The sequence below is a fragment of the Eutrema salsugineum genome, unplaced genomic scaffold (genome assembly GCF_000478725.1).
Source record: "Eutrema salsugineum unplaced genomic scaffold, Eutsalg1_0 scaffold_15, whole genome shotgun sequence".
NCBI lineage: Eukaryota > Viridiplantae > Streptophyta > Magnoliopsida > Brassicales > Brassicaceae > Eutrema > Eutrema salsugineum.
Window position 1 is genome coordinate 214130 of NW_006256867.1, and position 24630 is coordinate 238759.

Here is a 24630-nt window from a genome sequence, read left to right on the forward strand (position 1 = left end):
AAATTTAGATATATCATAGGGAGCTTGAGGCAACCGCCTTTTTATATACAAGGTGAACACGGTTCTGCATTTAACCTCCCATATGGGAAGCGGTCGGTGGCGAACCGCCTTGTTGGAAGGCTATTGTCCCATTCCGGGTTAGACTCATCAGATGCTGCAGCAAAAACAAACTCAGAACCAAGAAAAAAAGTAGTGGCGAATCAAACATCTCATACAATCTTCTAAAACTGCAAAAAGCTGGAACCATTGAATCCCTACATCCACAAAAACAGGAGTCCACTCCATAAACAAACATGGACTAGTCATCATGTCCCAATAGTGTTCATTTCATTGACACTGTATTTGTTTAGTGTGGTGCTTAGAAGAATGACAATGTTGTTCTCCACTACACAGATCATGCAAATAAGCATTTGCCTCCATTTACTTTACAAGATATATTCTTACCATTTGGTTGGAGCTCTTCTTCTACGTCTACGTGGAAGGGATATCTGACAGTGCCATTCTCTTTATGGACTACCTCCTCTGCCATCTCAGCTATGTCAACATGATTTGTTGGTCTTTTGCGCTCAACTGGCTTCTCTACTGATGCAAATACAGCAAATTTTATCGATAAACGATAACCAAAGCCAATTTACTTAAGACTCAGAAGATACCAAACATAGGCAAGCTTATACCTTGCTTTCCTGTCTCGGGGATCAAACTGCCCTTGTCACACCCTGCCTGGGAAGTATCAGGTAAAGAGATCCCTAATACGAGAAAATATAAGAGATAGAAGATGTCAATGAATAGGTGAAGGCAGAGGTAACACTAGTAATGATTGAACCCTTAAGACTCTAAAAGCTAACCTTGAGCTTCTTTTGTACGACACTCTGGACCATGCGTGGCAAGCTTAGCTGCAATCTTAAGGCCCCCAACAGTAGAACCGTTCTTCAACTCAATGGCACGGCTAGCATCTTCTGGCAAAGCACTGCAGAGGATACTGATACTGTAAGAACCAATATCACTTGCTTTTATTTTAAAAGTTTCAAGAGGTATGTTGCTTACAACTTAACAAACCCAAAGCAACGGTGTTCGTTTGATCCTGTGAACAAGAAGAAGATGATTGATTAGCTCCTGATGGGAGAGATGAGCTCTAAGTTTCAATTGTGACACACAAATCCACTCACCTTTGCTTGTGATCATAAAGAAAATACTGACGGGACCAACGTCGCTAAAGGCCTCTTCAAGCTGGAAGAAAACAATACACAGCTACTAAGAGTTTGAAGAGATACAATTCAAAACAATCGATTTACAATTCGAATTCAACAATGCTTGTACCTGAACGTTGGTGAAGGAATGAGGCAAGCCAGAGACGCATACAGTTGCAGCAGGTTGTTGAGATTTTTCTACTCCATCTTTCCTCTCTCTCTTGTTCTTCCCCATTGACTGATTCATACCTTAGACTGGCTCTAGATTAAGAATTAGCCTTTTCACAATGTTTGAGACTGAGAGACTGAGAGAGAACACTGAAGAAATGTGGAAGTTGAAGCAAAGCTTCGAGATTTTGAAGAAAAAGATTTAAATTTTTTTGATTTCTTTCAACTTATTGGTTTTCACCCTAGTAGCCTTGACAGATGTCTTCATCCTGCGGCTTTTCGATTTGATCGAGGGTTGAAAATGAGTTTGCCCATCATGATCAGAAAAGGATGTTTTGCTTTCTTTTCCTGATCTTCCTGTACTTCTTCTTCAGCAGAGACTCACACACAGAGGCAGAGCATTTTATCTGTCAGAGAAGATGACCGTTGAGTCATCTTTGAGACTTTGACTAAGGCGTCGTGGGCCTGTGTGCTTCATCAATCTGAGTGGGCTTCTTGTTTGCTTGGCCCAACATTAATTCTCATTTTGTTGCAGCTCTATCGTTTTGACCTGAGAATGGTTTTAGCTTTGATCGTTGATGAGAAGCCCTACGCCGTTCGGACGAAGACTCAGACTGAGCTATAGAGAGGCTCAGCAGCTCTAAAATGTCGACTTATTTACAAAACCACTAAACCCAAGTCAACCGGCTATTAATCTCAGATAAACCGAACCGAATGGCACAAGCGATTTCGGTTTGGTCGGCACAGTTTTTTTTTTGTCTATTGCTTGCAGCACCAATTCGAGTCAAAATCCCGAAAGAGAGAATCCATCTTTCTCTACCATAGAAAAATATGGCGACAGAATTGAATTACAGACTGTTAAACCGATTTCACCAAAGTTTCCACTATCTGGTTCGAACCGGTTAGAATCGGTTATCAAAAGTTCCATTACCTAGTGAATAAACTCTTGATATCTTCCCTCATCTTGGCCGTCTCAAGAAAGGCATCGCCGGAGTTATCAACATCGACGGCTCTAAACCCAAAATCATCTCTTCTCGATCCAACCTTCCACTCGAACCACATCTTCGACATCATCTCTTTCCGCGAACACGTTTCGTAGTTCTCTTCCTCCGGCGAATCCGCAGCTATGAGCCTGTACGCATACACTCTCCTCTTCTGTCCTGGTCTGTAAGCTCGAGCCACGGCCTGCTGCGTCACCGATGGGTTTAGATGAACATCGAGAATCAGTACTCGCGATGCACCCACCAGCGAGATTCCTTCCCCACAGGCTTTGATCGATCCGAACAAGACTTTAGCATCTGGTGAATTGTTGAACCTCTCCATCGACAATTCTCTCTGTTCGTTGCTCGAATCGCCTGTGATCGTGAACATCTCTTTCCCCAGTCTCCAGCCTTTCATCGAGCTCATGAGTCTCTCGAGAGCCTTGATCGGAATGATGTATTGGCTAAAGACCAAGGGCTTCTCTCCTGCTGATTCGCACAGAGCTAAGAGGTTGAGGAAGAATTTCATCTTCACACCGTCTCCGACATTGATCCTCTTCAGCATCGCATCTAGCTTCCTCAGTGTGTTGTTATCAGCAAAACCCTTGTCTCCATTCGACGGGTTTTCCTCCAAGAAAGTCTTGAGCTTTGGGTGTATGTACAGAGCAGCACCAAGAGAGATCTGCTTGAACAAATCCATTCTCCTCAGACCCTTGACTTCATCTCTCTGAACTGAGCTCAGATTGAGCATGACAGTGAATTCAGTTAGCCCGAGAAGCACGCCTCGGAAATCTGCTTTGTGATAATGCAAGATATTACGGGTCATCTCCCGTAGATCATTAATCAAGCTGGCTTTGGCTTTGTCTCCATAGTCTATGCTGTTCTTCAATGTAAGTTCCACTGCAGCGAAGAAAGTCCCCTCGATACTATTCTGGTTCATCTGTTTGCCCCTCGGTATCTCTGCCTTGAAACGGGAAACAATATCCCTAGTTCCAGGACGCTTCAAGAACTTGGGACGAACAAGATTCAAAATGTTAAACACTTCCTCTACGTTGTTTTGGAACAATGTACCTGTGAGGACAACTTTTCGAGGAGTCTTGACACGAGCAAGAGAAATAAGCATGTTCGTCTCCTTATTCCTCGATGTATGACCCTCGTCAAGGATCAGCAACGTTGGCTTCTCAAGCAATATCCGCTTACAGCTTTCTGAAACGGCGTCAATGTTATCATCATCACATATGATCTTGGCAAACTGTTGGTACCCGAGAAACAAAATGCTTCTTTGTTCAACCCATTGTCTCAAAACCTGCAGTTGCTGCCTCCGTGATTCAGCTTTCACGCTGTAGAAATCAATCAGAGGAATGTTCTCGACCGCCCACTTGGTAAACTCTCTCTTCCATGACTCTATGATCCCCTTTGGTAGCACAATCAATGGTTTTGCCTGTGGATCCATAGCCATGAAGCTCTGCATAAAGCTGATGAGCAGAAATGTCTTGCCTGATCCTGGTGCATGAGCTAATATGCACCCACCTGGCTCATCCGCTGCAAGGTTATTGCATAAAAAGTTGAATCCTTCAATCTGGTGAGGCCTCATCTCATTGTCATGCCTTGGGTGGATGAACATCTTGTCTCCCAAAATGTTTGCCTGAGAAGACCGGTTTTCTGCGAATGCCCACCTCGTTTCCCCTTTTTCTTGTTCACGCATGTAAGTTCTTCTTGATCTCTTCGGCTACATTAGGACATAAAGTAGAGAGATTTGTGACAATGTCTATATATTTCCAGTCAGATTATATATCAGTGATAACTGACCTTGTTGTACACAACTTCGATTATGCTCTCGATGGGCGTCTTGATGAGTCCACAAACACGACACACTTCTCCAATATCATCCTTGTGGATGAAGGAGTGCTCACAGTCTTCGATTTGTTTGAGACTATCATTGCCTTGTGAATTCTCCACCGTTACCTAACCAATAACATAGGCAAAAATCAGCTGAAAACGCTAATAAGTTGAATCTATTTGCATATTTGAGAGAAGATGTATGCAGTTTTTGGTCTATTGTCTGTGATTCGTTGAAAATGTACAATTAAGTAACCTTAGATGATTCTTGAGCAAATGCCATCAGCCTCCACAGTTCGTCTTCTTCTTCACCAACTTCATATGGATGAGTTCCATTGTCATAATCTGTAGAAATTCTTGATGAATCCTCCTCGCTATAACCCTGAGGACCCGCGACAGTTCCTGAGCAATTTTCGCTCTTCACATCATAAAAATGCAGAATGATTTCATAAAGATTTGAACTTGGCATCAAAAAGATGGAATCAAATTTGAAACAAACATTAACTAATAATTTATATGAACATCAATTTCTGCAATGAAGCTTACAGTAATGGATTCTTGAGGCAACACATCATCGGAATCGTTGATAAGAATCCTGTCTGATTTTTTCTTCTGTCGTCTAGAACCATTCAAGACTTTCCTTTTGAGCTCACAAAGTCTCTTAATATCATTAGCAAGCCATCCGTATTTACTCTCTTCAAACCCATCAAGGAGATTCGGTAGAAAGAAAGGGTCAGCACGCTTCGCAAGTTGTGATTGGCTTATTCTCTTGTTACGCGACCTCAAAAACCAAGCTGTTTCATCAACAATCACCAGTAAAAATGAGAAGCAGAAACAAAGTGAATCACGTTATTTCTTAACATTTGCACCCAAAAATGAAGAAATTAATTTCCTCAAACAAACACGGAAAAAAGAAACGATTTTTAGGTCAAAATCTAAAAGCCAGGAGGAAAGCTACAGCGAGAAATGAACTTAAGGGAAACAAAAACCCTTATGGGTTTTTAGAATCAAATTCACAGTGAGAATCAAGAGACTCGGTTCAGCACTAGAAATCAAACAAAACACAAAATGTGAGATGTTCAAACTCCGATTTCTGCATCTGTGAACCTCCATAAACAGAGATTTGTCTTCTTATTCTTAGCCAAACCAAATTTGTATTCATTTAAAGAGCAACGACAAGGTCACAAGCAAAGAAGGGTTACAGAGTAAGAAGGAGAAGAAACGAGAGTGTAAGTACGTACGCGTATTCCTCGCCCTGGAAAATGGAGACTGTTCAGTACCCACCATGTGTAATCGCTAAACAGAGCTCCTCAGATCGAAACTAAGAACAAAAACCTTGTGAAAGACCCCAAGATGCAAGCTTTATGAATAAATCAGAGAGATTTCAAGCAACAGCGACAAAAAGATTTGCTTTTTTTTTTCTGGAAAAGTTTGAAGCTTTTTTCCTTTCCCATAACGGAAGTTAATCGGGTGGCATGGAGAGAGAGAAGAGAAGACGCTACACGGACAGTTTTGAGAGGTCAATAATAAGACAAATGAATATACATCATATCTAATTATCTATATGTATGTATAGGCTTTAAACTTGCTCTCCAGTCGAGTAATGTGTGCACTGGTGTGTGATATCTTGTCTCTACAATATCATGGCATATTTCCAAAACGTTCAAAACATATCCAACGGCTTATTAAATCCTTTGAAAAGAAACAACTTCGCTTTACAAAAATGTTAATTATATGATGTCAACAAAAACAAATAAATATGATAAAAACAAATAAAATGATAATTTTGTGATATATGATAAATTGATAATAAACTCCAAACAATAAAATATGCATGTATATACTTTTGGGACATTACCATTATAATTCAACCATGTTCAAGACATTAATAGGCTTTTTCAGCACATAATCTTAAACATTAGTTTTAAATGGGAAAGAAAATAATAATTTTGATTATTTACTAATAGTACTAATCTATGATGGTAGTAGCGTGATGATGAATATAACAATTGCATCATCGAAGATTCTGTAGGAGGGAGGAACAATAATAATGTATTATAATATTTTCTTCAATCGATTAATTAGTTTAGAGTTTAGACTGATATACAAGTACATTCTCCATGAAGACAAGAGTAATAGTAGTCTTTAGGGCATTCACGAGAATCAGGACAATCACTGTCCCTCTTGCACGGTATCGGTTTGGTCACCTCAGTCTCGGCTTCTATACACTCGCACTCTCCGAACAGACAAGTCCCATGTGGCCCGCCTAACCCTCCAAAACACTGCGAGTCACAGTCACGGTCCGTCGAGCATGGTTTATGTACCTTCTTTCCGGCCTCGGTTCCAGAGACGCTCACCAACAATATGCCTATTAATATCAAACACGTACATGTCACAGTTTAGTCGGTCTATTAAATAGATTTAATCAAAATATATAAGAGAAGTATATATATAAAGAGGAGCTAACATGAGAGATAAACGACGAAAACAATGAAGATTGCTGTTTTTGATGCTGCCATGTCTTTTGCCTGAAAATTTGGATATGAGAATTAGTTTATGGTTTAGAGTTTGTAAATAAGTTTTGATCAAGTTACATGGTTCTTTGGATGCTTTATATAATGTGTCTTGGAGCCTGATGATGATGGCAATTTAGTTAATGCATATTATGACCATTGAATAAGATCTTATATATAAAGTAACATATTTTAAGTTTGTAAATGTGAGGTATTTCAAGTTGATAAACCAAAAAAAGTTGATAAATAAATAGTATTTTACAAAAACAAAAACAAAACAAAAATATGATTTGGCCTTTTCATAATTAGAACTTAGCAGTTAAAATCACATTTACTTACAATTACTTTTATTTTTGGTCAACAGAAAATAACAAAACTATTACAATTCTTATTATAATTTGTTGACTACAATGAATCTGTAATTTAGGTAAAAAATCTAAAAATAATGAATTTTAATTAAATAAAAAGTATTTTTTTAAGTAATGAAAAGAATCAGGTTGGCATTGTCATCATGTCATAACACTACAAGAAAACATACCGAAAACCTACGGCAAATATCGTCGTTAAAGCGTAGGAAACAACCTTTTTTACCCAATTCCTACAAAATTAATAAGTTATAGGAAATCGGCCGTCAAAAATTTTGAATAATAGATAAATGGTAAGAAATTTCATACGAAAATGACCGTAGGAAATTTACTATGGACATTTTGGTATGGTAGGATTTTTCTCGTAAATTTACGACCAAATTCCTACCAAAAATAACAAAACTATTACAATTCTTATTATAATTTGTTGACTACAATGAATCTGTAATTTAGGTAAAAAATTTAAAAGTAATAAATTTTAATTAAATATAAAGTATTTTTTTAAGTAATTAAAAATTTCAGGTTGGCATTGTCATGTCATAGGAGTTCTAATCTAGTAATGTTCGTGGAAAAATGGCGATGCCAAAAAGAATCTATATGCATTGCGATTAGAAAAGTAAAACAATTGGTTAAAATAATTGGATAAAACAATATCACGTATAATTTTTTTTGTTGATACGTGATATTGTTTTATCACGTATAATCTTTTTTTGCTTTTCACCAAAAAAAAAAACTTTTTTTGCTAAAGAATATATATCACTTTATAACTTATTTGCTTAAGGTTTAAAATGTGTTTTACTATGCATGTGGAGCTAGAGATATAAAATGATGTATATTCGATAGAATAAAAAGAAAACTTTATATAACAACACACAGTTGTAGATATAATATATATATATATATATTATTTTGCGGTTAGAATATATTTAAATATGTATGGTCGCAGCAATTTTAAAATTACTTAAAAAATAATCTCAATTATCAAACGGGAAAAAATAACAATTTGATTTATTAATATTGTTAATTTATAATGGTAAAAATTGTATATAATCGGAGTTCTAATCTAGTAATGTTCGTGGAAAAATGGCAATGCCAAAAAGAATCTATATGCATTGCGATTAGAAAAGTAAAACAATTGGTTAAAACAATTGGATAAAACAATATCACGTATAACTTTTTTGCTTATACGTGATATTGTTTTATCACGTATAACCTTTTTTTGCTTTTTACCAAAAAAAAAAAACTTTTTTTGCTAAAGAATATATATCACTTTATAACTTATTTGCTTAAGGTTTAAAATGTGTTTTACTATGCATGTGGTGCTAGAGATAGAAAATGCTGTATATTCGATAGAATAAAAAGAAAACTTTATATAACAACACAGAATTGTAGATATAATATATATATATATATATTATTTTGCGGTTAGAATATATTTAAATATGTATGGTCGCAGCAATTTTAAAATTACTTAAAAATAATCTCAATAATCAAACGGGAAAAAAATAACAATTTGATTTATTAATATTGTTAATTTATAATGGTAAAAATTGCATATAATCGGAAATTTAGTAGGAGGAATAGGTGTATTATTATTTTCTTTTTGAAATCGATTAATTAGTTGAACATAAACATTTTCCATTAATACAGTGATTAAAGTGTTTAGGGCATATAAGATCACAATCTTTGTCTGTCTTGCACTCTAGCCTCTTGCAATAGCACTCTCCTTGCTTACATTCTCCTGGTCCGCCTGTTTCTCTTAAACACCATGACTCACAAAGTTCTGATGTCGAACATGGTGGAATTATACCTCCAAATGCCTCAATCCCAGAGACATTAACGAACAATAATAGGCTTATTAATCAATAGCAAACACAGTGACTTAGTCTACTAAATCGATTTAATCGATTTCTATCTATAAAGAGAAGTATATATATAAGGAGGAGCTAATTACATGAGAGATAAAGGACGAGAGCGATAAAGATTGGTGTTTTTGATGCCGCCATGTCTTTTTCCTGAAAGTTTGGGATATGAGAATTAAGTTTCTGGTTTAGAGTTTGTAAATACGTTTTGATAAAGTTTACATGGTTCTTCAGATGCTTATATAATGTGTATGGGAGCATGAAGATAGCAATTTAGTTAATGCTTAGTTTGACTTTGACCTTTGACAAAAATTCTTACAAAAAATAACATATCTATATACTTATTTATGTAGTGATTTGTTTACGTGTCGCATTCACAGCGATTTTTACAGTGTTTCGCTCACGTGTCAGTTCTAAAATAAATTTCAGCTGCAAAAAGCCATTTTTACCCCATTTACCGATTATGTGTCATTTTTGTTGGTTCTTATCTGATGATGTGTTAAAAATAACTTAAAACAAACCGTTCTAAATTATTGTAATTTAATGATTTATTTTGCTGTCAAATCAAACTGTTTCTAAAATTTTATAAAACTAAAATTTAGTAAAATTTAACAAAAAATTAAAAATCAATAAATAGAATGTCTGATGGAATGATGGTATTTGTGATGTATAGATTAGTGTATTTGATTTCAAATGTTTTAGTATAAATATGTACATAATTTCCCTCTAATTCTCTCACACCCTTTCTAAATTGTTTAACTCTTCTTACTTCTTCAAATGAGTTAGTACGGTAATTCAAATAACTACGTCTTAAATACATAGAACAGTGATCAAAATATTTTAAACTATTTAAACTAAATTATTTGGATACTAATATGTTTTATCTATATTATTATATACTATTTTCACGATCATATCTTTAAACATTAAAATGTAAGGAAATCTAATAAACAAATATACTCAATAATAGAAAGAAAAAACAAATGACTTCAAACTACTATTAGATTTTCAAACAACAAAATGAAAAATTATATCAGTCCACGCAAGACGTGAATAAATTCACTAGTTTTAATTAATAACAGTAAGGTCTTTTTAAGTTGATAAAATTATATCTTATAAGTACACACACAAAACAAAACAAAAAAAAAATCAATTTGGCTTTTTTCATAATTAAAATTTAGGCATTTAAAATTACATTTATTTATATTTATTTTTAATCATTATAAAACTTACTATCTCTAATTATAATTTGTTGACTACAAATATACATTGAATGTGCAATCAATGTAACTGTTACTGGTAATAAAATTTGTTTTTTTGGCTTTTAGATAGATAAAAAGTATTTATTTAGATAAATTGTTATTTAGTTGACTACAAATGAGGTGTAGTTTAAATAATTTTTTCAAAGTTCATGTATTTTAAAGTATTTAAATAGATTTTTTCCTAATAAGCAATTATTTGAATTATATTTAATTGTAATTTCCTTCATTAGTTATTATCAACAAAAATGCATAAATATAAATATATGTTGACGATCCTCCTTACGTAAATGAATTGCGTGCTTGCACGTGACGTCCATGATCTTTTTGCAGATACGCGCCTTCCGGGCTAAATTAGGGCATGTATTAGGCCAGACTTGGACCTCCGGCCCAATACAGCTTAAGCTTATAGCACCCGGCCTCGAATCCAAATTAGGTTCGGGAGATCCGGCACAATAAGCCACTTGTTCCCGGATTCCTTGTGTCTGACAGTATATGCCACGCTGTCAGGTGTAAGAAAGTCGGAAACTGAGTGGTCAATAAGAGGAGATGCCACATTCTCTATGTCCTAGATCTAATTAAGCTCGGTGATCCGGAAGGATAGAGATATAAGGAAGAGTGGTCTGCACAGGTACTCGGAGAGCAAGGACTACCCTCTGCATCAGCCCGGTCCCAGTATTGAGGGATCCGAGCCAGGTATGGGCAAATCGTTTAAGCGGGAACACTATTCAAATTTTTCTCCATACAACAATAGGAATATGCCATTGTCTTATCAAACTATCCATCCTTTTACAAGCCACGTGAATGGCATTTAATGCATTTCCCTTACGCATGTCAGGTAACAATGACCATTCATTGGAGCCAGGGGAATGCAGTGGTTCAGCGAAGAGCCATACCGCGTCTGAGCCGCCGACTAAACCCGTACACTGAGGATGAAAGAGACGCGCCAAGAGATGGTCTCGTCGCAGGCAGAACACGCGAAGAAAATTATGTGAGACCCTCAGAGCATGACGTAATCGCGAGATCCAGACTCAGACAAGTCGGGTCGTGGGCCGACCCACCCGCTCCACGAGTAATGGGCCAGCCCGGTTTACTAACCCGGACCAGGTAGTTCTCTATAAATACTTTATCATTTCCAACGGGAAGGAGGTTCACTCTCTCAGCCATCTCAAGTCTCACAATATCTCTCTAGATACTTGTGGTTCTTGGGCTAAGGCACTTTCCAGACTTCCGACCATATTTCCGGTCATCTCACTTTACATTACTTTTGTTCTTCTCCACGGCGGTTCCTAAACTGTGGAGTTTTCTTCCGAAACTTTTCTTCTTTCCTTTCCTTCCACTCAAAAAGCCTATTTTCTCTCCTAGACCCGAGCAGATCTCACCTTTCTCAGAGACTCTCGGTCCACCTTCCTAAACTATAGTTTTCCGATATCTTTCCGTTCTCTGACCTTCTCTTTGTAGTCATTTTGAGTTGCTTTCTGACTTGAGTGTCGGAGTGCCTTCGAAAAACACACTCCATCGTGTTTTTCAGGCCCCTGACCGGTTTTCTGTTTTTCAGGAGACTTGCCCCTACGAGAGAACAAAAAATCACTTAAACAATATACTAGTTCCTAATTCATATTATAATTGTTTGACTGCAATGAACTTTCAATATCGCCATCAAAACAAAATTTTAATAAATAAATAGTATGACCTTTGAATAAGATCTTACAAATAAAGTAATGTATTTTAAGTTTGTATAAGTGGAGTATTTTAAGTTGATAAACCAATAAAAATGATAAATAAATAGTAGTTTAAAAAAACAAAAACAAAAAAAAATACAATTTGGCCTTTTTTCATAGTTAGAATTTAGCAGTTAAAATTACATTTACTTACAATTGCTTTTATTTTAGGTCAACAAAAAATAACAAAACTATTACAATTCCTACTCCCTCCGTTTCATAAAGAGTGTCATTCTGATATTTTTCACACATATTAAGAAAATTATTAAAAGTACAACTTTGTCCCTTATTAATACTTTAAATAATTTGTTTTTATCTAATAAATACATTAAATTAATAGGGTTAAAACTGGAATATTGTTTAAAATTTTGCATTGAAAATATAAAACGACATTCTTTGTGAAACAAAAATAAAATCTTAAAACGACACTCTTTGTGAAACGGAGAGAGTATTATAATTTGTTGACTACAATGAATCTGTAATTTAGGTAAAAAATCTAAAAGTAATTAATTTCAATTAAATAAAAAGTATTTTTTTAAAGTAATGAAAAATATCAGGTTGGCATTGTCATATCATAAGAGTTCTAATCTAGTAATGTTCGTGGAAAAATGACGATCCCAAAAAGAATCCCTATGCATTGCGATTAGAAAAGTAAAACAATTGATTAAAATAATTAGGTAAAACAATATCACTTTTTTTATTTTTGTCACAACAAAATATTATAATTAGTACGAATCCGCTAAAGGCAAATTTTCAACATCTAACCAGAGAGGCACCGATGTGCTCATATAAGAGAAAACACGATTTTGAGTGCGAGCGCTTTTAGCAAGGAAGTCCGCTTGTTGATTTCTAGTTCTCGGCTCAAAAACTATGTTGACATCATGGGCGAAACCACCCAGGTCCTCGAGTTCGCACAGCTCCATTGCAAATGCGAGCCATTCTTTTGGATTAGTAACCATTTGTACTAATTCCTTGGAATCAGTAACAAAATAGTTACAATACCTATTGTGTCTATTTAGACATTTGAATGCCCAAATCAGGCTGAGGAGCTCCATGTGGAGAGGAGAAATGCCTCGACGAGTCCCTTGAAGACCCAGGAGGTCTATGGAGCCATCTTGAAGCTGTAGAATCCAACCCACCCCGTTTGTGAGACTATCTCCTTTCCAAGATCCATCTATTTTACAAATGAAAACCGGTGGATCAGTAATTACAAATATCTTCCATTGGAGGTTCAACAGGATATGTAACTTGGTTAGCTGAAAACCATGCTTCGCTTTCTCGAAGAGTGTGATCAAATGTTTCAGATGGAAGTCGGTCCTGTCCATTGTACAACTTGTCATTGCGGGTTTTCCAAATATACCAGACAATCCAAGGGAAAACTCTAATGGACTTTATTATGCTCTCCTGATTGGGAATTCTGGATAATAGGTAATCCACATTCTCGAACAGATTTAGTGACGGAAACACCTCTGTCGCTGAGGGAATTGATGAAAGGGCCCAACACTGAAGAGCTGGTGAACATAGGAATATAGTATGGTTAATCGTTTCTTCCGCCTCTCCACATCTAGGGCAACTGGGATCATTACCTAGATGTCTTATGGTTAGGCGCTCGTTCACCGCCACCGCACCTGATAGCATTTGCCATAGGAAATGACACATCTTTTTTGGTGCTTTAAGTTTCCAGATTTTCTCCTTGAGGGGGTTTAGCAAAGGTTGTTGGCAGAAGAGGGTTGTTTCTTCGTCTAGCTCTGACTGCGCTAATGTGTAGCCCGATCTTACAGAGTATGCTCCCGTTTTTGAGAGATTCCAGCAGTATCCATCTTCTTTAGGCATGTGACTAATGTGAATACTGAGTATCAACGGTATATCTCGAGGGTCTATGATATCCCGAATGAGATGAATATCCCATGTTTTTGTGTCTGGGTTAATGAGGTCCGAGACTAGTAAGTGAGGGTCATTCATTCCTGGAGCAATTTTCGGTGGCTGAGCTAATGTTTCAGGTAACCACAGATCATCCCAAACTAAAGTTTGGGTTCCCGTACCAATAGTACGACGTGCACCCTTCAGAACTAGGTTTTTTCCGCACACATACTTCTCTAGCCATATGAAGGTCTAGAGGCTTTGGGAGCTTTAAAGGGGTGTGAGTTCTTAAAGTATCTGCCTTTTAGAACTCTGGCCACTAGGGAGTTTGGGTGTTGGTCAAGGCGCCACAATTGTTTTGCCAGTAAGGCGCGATTAAACTCTTCCAAAGATCGAAATCCTAATCCTCCATCTTGTTTTGGCAAGCAGAGTTTATTCCATGCGATCCAGTGCATTCCTTTGGAATTAGAGGCTGAGCTCCACCAAAAATTAGAAATTGCTCTTGTTAGCTTTTTGCATAGCTCTTTTGGAAATAGGTAGCATGACATTTCAAATGTCGGGATAGCTAAACCTACGGACTTGATCATAATTTCCTTACCGGCTTTTGAGAGAAGTTTTGCAGTCCATCCGTTGATTCTTTGATGGAGACGGTCTCGAATATAAGCAAAGACTTGGGTCTTTGATCCTTGGAGCTGCTCTGGGAGACCCAGGTATTTGCCTGAACCTCCATCTGTCCTGATGTTCAAAATGTTTTTTAAAAGTTCCCTACTTTCAGGTGAGACTTTTTTCCGAAAAGTGATGGCTGACTTTTCAAAATTTATTCTTGACCAGATGCATTGCCACAGATTTTGAGGATATCTAGGAATGAGTTTCATTCTGTAGGATCTGCTTTACAGAAGAAAAGGCTATCGTCTGCAAATAGCAGATGAGAGATCGCAGGACTTGCCTGAGCAACTTTCAAGCCAGAGATATGGCCAGCCAACTCTGCCGCCTGAATATTAGCAATTAGGACTTCCGTACATATAATGAAGAGGTATGGCGATAAAGGGTCTCCTTGTCGTAGTCCTCTAGATGGAGTAATATGCCCCATAGGACTTCCATTTACGAGTATGGAGACTGACCGCACACACCTCATTATCCATAATACCCATTTATTATGAAATCCTTTTTAGTCAGCAGAGCTTCCAAGAAATTCTATTCTACTCTGTCATATGCTTTACTCATGTCCGTCTTTATGGCTAAAAACTCGTTCTTGCTTCTTGGATGAGTGTTCAGAGCGTGGAAAGCTTCTTGTGCTAGCAAGATATTATCTGAGATTAATCTCCCTGCAACAAATGCAGATTGTGTCTCCGATACAATTTATTGGGAGGATAGCTTTTAGCCTTTGGCACAGTACCTTGGAAATAATTTTGTAGCTGACATTGCATAGGCTAATGGGGCGAAAGTTGGCCATATCTCTAGGACGTTATGTTTTTGGTACAAGACAGATATTTGTCTCGTTTAATTTGGCCTCAAAGGTCCCTGAGACAAAGAAATCTCGTACCATCTTGATTACATGAGGTCCAGTAGTCGACCAATACTTTTGGTAAAACAAAGCTGTCATACCATCAGGACCTGGAGCTTTCCCAGGATGTATTGAGAATAGAGCATTTTTTATCTTAAGGGCGGGGGGGGGAGAGAATTCCTTACACAATCTCTCATTCATCTCAGGGGAGATGCGATTTGGCAGATTGTTAAGAGAGACTTCAATATCTGTAGTCGATGAAGATTGGAACATCTTGCTAAAGTAGTCTACCGCAATGGTTTTGAATTTTTTTGCTCATTTTGTGTCCAAACACCTCCAGAATCATTGAGTCCAATGATGCGATTTCGTGCTCTTCTTTGCTTAGTTGAGGCATGGAAGAATTTTGTGTTCCTATCTCCATCTTTCAACTAGAGATTCCGACTTTTTTGTTGCCAAAAAATCTCTTCTTCCTCATAAGCTTTTATAAGTTGGTTTTGGATTAATGAGACATCCTCTGTTGATAAATTCTCATCGGGTTGACCTTTATCTAATTTAGACTGAAGGTCTTCCAAGGTTTTAGCAGAGTTTTTTTTATCTTCTCTACGCCAGCGTGATATAGAGGATCGACACTTAGTACTTCGTTCATGGAGAGATACATTTCTTCCCTCTTCGTTTGACATCCATCCCTCTCGAATGATATCTTGAAATCATGGTTTAGAGATCCATCGTTTATCAAAACGAAAGTTCTTTTTTCCTTTGGTTTTGCATGAAGAGACGTATATGAGGACATGACGATGATCTGATCCCATGAATTTCAGATACTTGGAAGAAGATCTCAAGAATAAATTGAACCAATCCTCATTTCCCATCGCTCGATCTAGTCGGCAACGAATGAGATGTTTTTTCCTTCGTCCCACCCATGATAGACAATCTCCTGTGAAAGGAAGATCAGTCATGCCACAATTTTGTTGCATGAGACGAAAGTCAAGGAAAGAGTTTTCACTATGGATACAGCCACCCGATTTTTCATGGTTTCCATTAATCTCGTTAAAGTCACCAGTCATTAACCATGCATCATATCGAGAAGTGCTAATACGAGATAAGCGTTCCCAAACTTAGTTCCTACGGTTAATGACAGGATCGCCGTAAACAAAAGAAATAAAAACTTTATTGTCACCAATCGTAGATGATACATCGATAACTCTATTATTGGAAAATAAAACTTGAACATTAAACTCAGATAACGCAAAACAAAGCAAGACCGCCACTACGGCCGATAGGATCAACAGTAAAAAAAAATCATAACCAAGATGATACTGCAGGTCTTGGAGGAAGGCACGTTGATTATTTGTCTCCATAAGAAACATAATACCTGGAAAAATCTTTTGACAGATGTCCCGCAGGTGCCGAATTGCCAAGTAACTACCAGCTCCTTGGCAATTCCAGCTTAGGATCATTATGGCTTAGCCGGTGGTTTCTCCTTAACCACCAGCTCTTTGATTTCCTCCAAATTTTTACCCTGAGAGGGGTCCGGCTTCGAGGACGACGGATTTTCAACACACTGAGAGATGATCAAATCTGCATTCACTCTTTTCTTAGAGGGTTCTCTGAGAGTGCTTCGTTTCTTGGACAGAAACCCCTTCGTGGGACTCCTTGTGATTTTCTTCTTGACTTGTAGAGTCACATTTGAGCGTGGTCCAAGACGCCTTTTAATGGATCTGCCTCTTCTTCCACCACGTTCATCAAGGGATTCTGACGTAGTTGAAAATTTTGATGCCATCATCTCTTTCATGGGGGAGATTACCTCTTCTAGATCACAGGAGTTTGTATCCATCACTTGGCTGCCTGTGCTCACAGGAGGCTGGAAAGCTCGACATTTATCTTCTTCTTTGCGGTAAAACAATATCACTTATAACTTTGTTTTGCTAAAGAATATCACTTTATAACTTATTTGCTTAAGCTTTAAAATGTGTTTTAATATGCATGTGGAGCTAGATATTTAAAATGTTGTATATTTGATAAAATAAAAATAAAACTTTATATAATAAGACAGAGTTGGAGATATAATATATATATATATATATCATTGTGCGGTTGAAATATATTTAAATATGTATGGTCGCAGCAACTTTAAAATTACTTGCAAAATAATCTCAATAATTGACCGGGAAAAAATAACATTTTTGATTTACTAATATTGTTAATTTATGATGGTAAGAATTGCATATAATCGGAGATTGAGTAGGAAGAACAAGTGTATTATTATTTTCTTTTTAGAATCGATTAATTAGTTGAACATAAGCATTTTTCATTAATACAGTGATTAAATTGTTCAAGGTATATAAGATCACAATCTTTGTCCGTCTTGCACTCTAGCCTCTTGCAATACCACTCTCCTTGCCTACATTCTCCTTGTCCGCCTGTTTCTCTTAAACACCATGACTCACAAATTTCTGATGTCGAGCATGGTGGCTTTATACCTCCGAACACCTCAATCCCAGAGACATTCACTAATAATAATATGCCTATTAATCAATAGCAAACACAGTTTAGTTAGTCTACTAAATCGATTCAATCAATTTATATATATAAAGAGAAGTATATAAGAAGGAGCTAACATGAGAGATAAAAGACGAAAGCGATAAAAATTGGTGTTTTGATACTGCCATGTCTTTTGCCTGAAAGTTTGGGATATGAGAATTAAGTTTCTGGTTTAGAGTTTGCAAATATGTTTTGAAAAAGTTTACATGGTTCTTTCGGATGCTTATATAATGTGTATTGGAGCATGAAGATGACAATTTAGTTAATGCATAGTTTGACTTTGACCTTTGACAAAATAAGATTCTTAAAAAAAAAGTAATGTATTTTAAATTAATAACAGTAAGATATTTTAAATTAATAAAAATATATCTTATACACACACAAAAAAAAATATCAATTTGGCTTTTCTCATAGTTAAAATTTAGGCATTTAAAATTACATTTACTTACATTTATTTTTAATCGTTACAAAAATTACTATCTATTATTATAATTTGTTGACTACAAATCTAAAATGAATGTGCAATCAATGTAAATGTTACTCATTGGTAATAAAGTTTTATTTTTGAGCTTTTTAGGTAGACAAAAAGTATTTATTTGGATAAATTATTATTTAGTTGACTACACATGAATGTGTAGTTTAGATAAATTTTTTTCAAAGTTCATGTATTTTAAAGTATGTAAATAGATTTTTTCATAATAAACATATATTTGAATTAAATTTAATTGCAATTTCCTTTATTAGTTATTACCAACAAAAAATTGAATAAATATTAATTTCTAATTCATATTATAATTGTTTGACTGCAATGAATGTTTACTACCACAAATCTACGATCAAATGTAATGTACTCATTGGTAATGAAAGTTTTTTGGCAGGCTTTTTAAGTAAATCAAATCAAAAGTTATTTTTAATACTGTTAAATAAATGTAAATTTTAAATAAGAACTTGTAAAACCAGATTATATGAACACATATAATTAACAAATAGAGTATTATAATATAATTTTATCATTGTTTGGATTTCAATTATATATGCTCTTTTGATATAAAACGATAATCCAAAATGATTAATTAATCCTGCTTCTTGCTTTAAGGATTTTCCGCTTCACTCACATCTTCCAAAGAATTTCACGAACCAATAGTTCACTACGGCTTAACCCCTCAGCCTCTTGAACTACTAGCTAATAAGAGTTGATGTTGAGCCAAAAAAAAAAAAAAATGCTGAGATCGAGCAACATGATGTCATTGACCTCTAATATCGGTCAAACTCTTTTGGAAGCAAAAATAGAGGCTTACTCTTCGAGTGTTTTGCAAGGTAACCAAAAATGAATCTGATCCTCAAATAGAAGAAAAGGCTTACTCTTTATTCGTTTATATGCCTTTCCCGTTGTCTTTACTCTTACTTACTTCTTCATCACTTCTTACATGAACCTCTACCAATTCAGATCTCACGACATAGTAGAAACTACCACAAAAATCAAGATAAAAAGAAAAACTAAAGAACAGAAACTCTCTAATCACTACATATAAACGCAACGAAGCAAAGTGTCGAGAGAATTTTCTCTCTGACCAAGGAGTTGGTGGATAAATCTTTTTCAGTTAATATAACTAGAGTTGAGTCTGCGCGAACATATGTTCATATTTTTATATGTTATTTTTGAAAAATAATTTGTTTGGTAAATTTATTTTCTTGGTTGAATAATTTTTTTCTTCTATGGTTTGCATTGCGTTAACAATGCATGTGTTCTATTGTAGTTATTTTTAATAGTGTTTTCATATAACAACAAATTTATCTCTCTTCATTTTTATATTCTTATAGTTTGTTATTTTAATTTTCTGTTTTATTTCTTCTTGATTTTATACTAAAATTTCTTTTATTTTATTTAATTTGTACTAAATATACTGATTATGAATATATATATATATATATATTAAATGCATATTTTAAATATATTTTTAATGTTAAATTTTGTGTGTTTAGACTTTCATCATACTTTATTTTTAAACAGCTAATTCATCATATTTGTTTTCTTATTTTTCTTCATTTTATTATACTTTTTCTCTATCATCATATTAACATAGTTTGTTATTTTTATTTTCGAATCACAAAAATAGTTATTTATTTTATTATTTTTTTTTTCAACTTTTTTGTTTTTATATTTTCTGAAATTCCTCTTCATCAGTTTTATGTTTTTTTTCCTCTTCTTCTTTATCTTTTTTTCTTCATTTTCATCTTCCTCTTCTTCGACTTGTTTTTTTCTTTATCTTTTTTTTCTTCTTCTGATTTTGTTCTTCTCTTATTTTTACTTCATCTTCTATTTCATCTTTATCTACCTGTTTTTCTTTATATTTTGATTTTTTTTCTTCTTCCTCTTTTTTTCTCATTCTTTTTCATTGTCTTGAGTTTCATTTTCATCATTTTTTTTTTTAACTACTTCTTCTTCTTATTTTTTTCAGCTTTTACTCTACTTTTTCTTGATAACAAATAATTATTATAAATAATATGTGAATTAATTAAGTCATTATCTTTAGTATTAGTACTTTTCTTTTATTTTTAAATTATAATAATATTATAATGTATGAATTAATTGAGTCAATAATTTTAGTTTTCTTTCTATGCTGATGTGGAGACTCTAAGAGAAGAAAAAATTCTTTAATTATATATAAGATTAATGCTTATAAAAACTCGATTTTAAACCAATATACTGGAGTATTAAATAGCTTGATAAAGACAACTAAACTCTTGGTTTATATAGTGAAAGTTATAAACCAAACAACAACGTTTATATCACGGATTATTATGATTCACTGAATTGGGTCCGACCAAACAAATTACTAAATTTTTGTCGAAGAAGTTGTAACGACAAATTATACGGAGAAACATATACTAATTGATACGGTAATTTTAAGTCAACTACACTAATAAAATTCGGAAGAGGAAATTTATAAGTTTACACAAAAGCCCACGTGAGCCTTTTTTTTTTTTTTCTCCAAAAGCCCTCTCTTTCCTCCGTCACTTCTCCTTCTTCCAAATTTCCCAAATCCCTCCACATCAAAACCCTAGGAATCATAATTCGCTACTCTCGCTCTGTTACTACTACTAATTCATTTCGATTCTCTTAACATTTAGCCCGAAAAAGCTTTCATTTTTCCAATCCCACATAGCTTCGTCTTCTGCTCTGAACCGTCGCTTAGCGTATTGCTCCGTCCTGTCACATCTCCTCCATGGATACGCAGCATCAACAATCCGCCCTTAAAGTAAGCTCTGATGATACTCTTAAAGCTACTAATTTTCGGGGGTGTTTTTCTATCCAAGTCTTTTGAATTTTCCCGTGTTGTGTTTTAGGCCGCGAAAGTGCTTATGGTTGGAGCTGGTGGGATTGGCTGCGAGTTACTGAAGACTCTTGCTCTTTCTGGTTTCGAAGACATTCATATTGTAAGTTCTTCAAATTGTTTTTCCTCTTTCGGTTTCGTGAACTTTAGTATTCATACAAATTTGTGATTTTTTTCCTTTTTATTTTCTGAGATTTGAGTTACAGTCCAAAGTTCAATCCTTTAGAATCTCCCACTGTGCTTCATGATTTAATTTGGGGTTTAGGGCTTTCAAAGTTAATAATTTGACAATTTTTACATCTGTGAGCTTCTTAATTTGTATGGTTCATGAGATTACATCGAGCTCTACTGAACACCAGAAAGATTTCTAAATATTTCTCCAGGAGGACTCTGTGTTTAGCTGCCTTCGCCGATAGGTTTAGTGTTACTTCAAACACTCTGGATTGGCAATGCATAGTTTGGGATTTTTTAGATTCATGACTAACTTAGTGTTAATTCGGGTTTTACTTCTGGTTCTCTGGAGTTTTAGTTACGAAAACGAGTAGAGAAGTGATTTATAAGACTAGCTTTTATCATGTGCTGTTTAAGCTAATTACTCCCTTGTGTTACAGATTGACATGGACACAATTGAAGTCAGTAACCTGAATAGGCAATTTTTATTCCGGCGTTCACATGTTGGCCAGTCCAAGGCTAAGGTAATTTTGCTTGAGCTAAGTCCAAGGAATTTCAGTTCGTAGGAGTTAATAAATTTTTACAATATCATCAGGTTGCTAGGGATGCAGTCTTGAGATTCAGGCCTCACATTAATATAAGATCATACCATGCAAATGTGAAGAATCCCGAGTTCGATGCTGATTTTTTCAAGCAATTTGATGTTATACTAAATGGACTGGATAATTTGGACGCAAGGCGTCATGTGAATCGCCTCTGTCTTGCAGCTGATGTTCCTCTTGTAGAAAGCGGGACAACAGGCTTCTTAGGACAGGTGTGTCCTCTGGTCTTGCGGTTATTATTTTTCCAAGCAAACTCTATGAGTTAGATGTACTATAATGCTTTGCTTGAACGGTCTAACTGATAGTGTTTTTATCTATCTGACATTGTAATACTTGTCTGTATGTTCGAATCAGGTAACTGTGCACGTAAAGGGAAAGACAGAATGCTATGAGTGCCAAACCAAACCTGCTCCAAAGACATATCCTGTGTGTACAATAACCAGCACTCCAACTAAGGTATTAACATTGTATTGTTCGGTCTAATTTTTGTGAATCCTGGAACAATAGTTTTATATCTGGAATAGTCTTAGTCTAAGACGTAGTGCTTGATATTGATGTGCCAATGAATTTTGGATTGGTTAACAGTTTGTGCACTGTATCGTATGGGCAAAAGACCTGCTCTTTGCGAAGTTGTTTGGCGACAAGAATCAGGATAATGATCTTAACGTGCGATCCAACAACTCTGCAAGCTCATCCAAAGAAACAGAAGATGTATTTGAACGTGCAGAAGATGAAGATATTGAGCAGTATGGTAGAAAGATATATGATCATGTGTTTGGTTATAACATTGAAACGGCTTTGTCCAATGAGGAGACGTGGAAAAATCGTAGACGACCAAGGCCTATATACAGTAAGGAAGTCTTGCCTGAAAGCCTGACTCAACAGAATGGAAGCAGTCAGAATAGTTCTGTTACTGATGGTGATTCGATGATCTCTGTCATGCCGTCTCTTGGCCTGAAAAATCCACAGGAATTGTGGGGTCTAACTCAGAATTCTCTAGTGTTCATAGAAGCATTGAAGCTGTTCTTCGCCAAGAGAAAGAAGGTCTGTGTAGTCCTTTCTGTGAATTCCGTATATATAAATTCCGGTGTACTGATCAATTCATGGTTTTGTCTATATGCTGCCACAGGAGATAGGACACCTTACTTTTGACAAAGATGATCAGTTAGCTGTAGAATTTGTCACTGCTGCTGCAAATATCCGTGCTGAGTCTTTTGGAATTCCTTTGCACAGTCTTTTTGAAGCCAAAGGTATCGCTGGGAACATTGTTCATGCCGTTGCTACGACTAACGCCATTGTTGCTGGTTTGATTGTTATCGAAGCAATTAAAGTGCTGAAAAAGGATGTGGACAAGTACAGGTTTGTTACTTTGAAATCTTATTTCACGGTATTTCATAAGCGTCACATCTCATTTATATAATTTTTTTACCAATGTCTCTCTGTAGAATGACATATTGCTTAGAACACCCAAGCAGAAAGCTGCTTCTTATGCCAGTTCAGCCATTTGAACCTAACCCTTCTTGCTATGTCTGTTCCAAGGTATTAACATTACTTTTGTTTAGCCTTCTTTCTCATTTTTTTTCTTGCATTACCCAATTATCAGGTTTTCTCGTTTTATATTGACAGACCCCTTTAGTACTTGAGATCAATACTCAGAAATCGAAACTACGGGATCTAGTTGATAAAATTGTCAAAGCCAAGCTTGGAATGAACCTACCATTAATTATGCACGGGGCATCACTTCTTTATGAAGTTGGTGATGATCTGGATGATATTATGGTTGCAAACTACAATGCTAATCTTGAGAAGGTTCGGTCTCGGTTCTTCTACGAACTGCTCTTCAAACACGGGCTGGGATTTCGCAATTTCTCACATATGTTGGTGTTTCTGTTTCAGCATTTATCAGAACTTCCTTCTCCCGTTGTCAATGGAAGCATTCTCACTGTGGAAGATCTTCAACAAGAGCTATCTTGCAAGATTAATATCAAGCACAGGTTTTTTTCTTTTACCTTTGGAATCCTGTTTCAATATCAGAATCCTGAACATTTCCAAGTCATCAAATCACGAAAGCTTTCGTCTTCCTTGTCAAACGATTTATGCTTCCTCTGCTTGTTCTGTTGTGTCACAGGGAAGAATTTGACGAGGAAAAAGAACCTGAAGGAATGGTTCTCTCTGGATGGACACAATCTCCAGCTACCAACGGTGAGAGCGCATCAACATCAAACAATGAGAACGCCATTGATGCCACAGACAGTTCCTCTGGACCCGAGATTGTTACTAAGAAGAGAAGACTCTCCGAGACAAAGCCCGAGAATCATAAGAAAGAAGCAGAGAACGTCGAGAGTGAAGAGGATGATGATCTCGTGGAGATTGAAAATCCCATGATGGTGAGCAAGAAGAAGAAAAGAGTTGAATAGGCCTCTCTCTCTCTTTTTAAGCTCTGATCTCTAAAGCAGTCCTTTTCTTTTTTTAACCTATTTCTAACTTTCTTGAGTCATGAGAATTATGAGTATGAATTAGGGATTCTTTGATGGGGAAGAAATTACTCAGATTGTTAGATATTTTACTAAGACAGTGGTTCTTTGGAGGAGGAGGAGCTCAAGAACTCAAAAGAAAGCAATCTTTGCTTTCAGAGATTCACTTTTTTACTAACTGTAAGAGCTCCCTTGTATCTTAATTCTCGTTACCAAATTCTACAGTTTTCGTTTGGAAGAAGTCTCAAC

General features: G+C 35.7%; 4 protein-coding genes across 4 annotated transcripts; 1 reads left to right on the forward strand and 3 right to left on the reverse strand.

Moving 5' to 3' along the window:
* Positions 1–2152: 2152 nt before the first annotated feature.
* On the reverse strand, positions 2153–5464 carry LOC18021868 (protein CHROMATIN REMODELING 35). The gene is made up of 5 exons (XM_006404530.2): positions 5416–5464; positions 4721–4968; positions 4431–4592; positions 4145–4300; positions 2153–4064 (listed from the first exon to the last, which is right to left on the reverse strand). Exons 1-5 carry the CDS (start codon positions 5459–5461, stop codon positions 2283–2285), a joined length of 2394 nt encoding a protein of 797 aa, XP_006404593.2. The 5' UTR covers positions 5462–5464; the 3' UTR covers positions 2153–2282.
* A 743-nt stretch (positions 5465–6207) lies between these two features.
* On the reverse strand, positions 6208–6761 carry LOC18021869 (defensin-like protein 290). Its single transcript, XM_006404531.2, has 2 exons — positions 6642–6761; positions 6208–6542 (listed from the first exon to the last, which is right to left on the reverse strand). The coding sequence occupies exons 1-2, from the start codon at positions 6691–6693 to the stop codon at positions 6268–6270; spliced, it is 327 nt and encodes a 108-aa protein (XP_006404594.1). The 5' UTR covers positions 6694–6761; the 3' UTR covers positions 6208–6267.
* Positions 6762–12619: 5858 nt separating this feature from the next.
* LOC112088172 lies at positions 12620–13856 on the reverse strand. Its single transcript, XM_024158451.1, has 2 exons — positions 13481–13856; positions 12620–13068 (listed from the first exon to the last, which is right to left on the reverse strand). The coding sequence occupies exons 1-2, from the start codon at positions 13854–13856 to the stop codon at positions 12620–12622; spliced, it is 825 nt and encodes a 274-aa protein (XP_024014219.1).
* Positions 13857–20808: 6952 nt separating this feature from the next.
* Positions 20809–24598, forward strand: LOC18021870 (SUMO-activating enzyme subunit 2). The gene is made up of 11 exons (XM_006404532.2): positions 20809–21059; positions 21148–21237; positions 21746–21829; positions 21901–22119; positions 22262–22363; positions 22493–22951; positions 23037–23266; positions 23353–23446; positions 23534–23716; positions 23804–23901; positions 24036–24598. Exons 1-11 carry the CDS (start codon positions 21027–21029, stop codon positions 24322–24324), a joined length of 1881 nt encoding a protein of 626 aa, XP_006404595.1. The 5' UTR covers positions 20809–21026; the 3' UTR covers positions 24325–24598.
* The last annotated feature ends 32 nt before the right edge of the window (positions 24599–24630 follow it).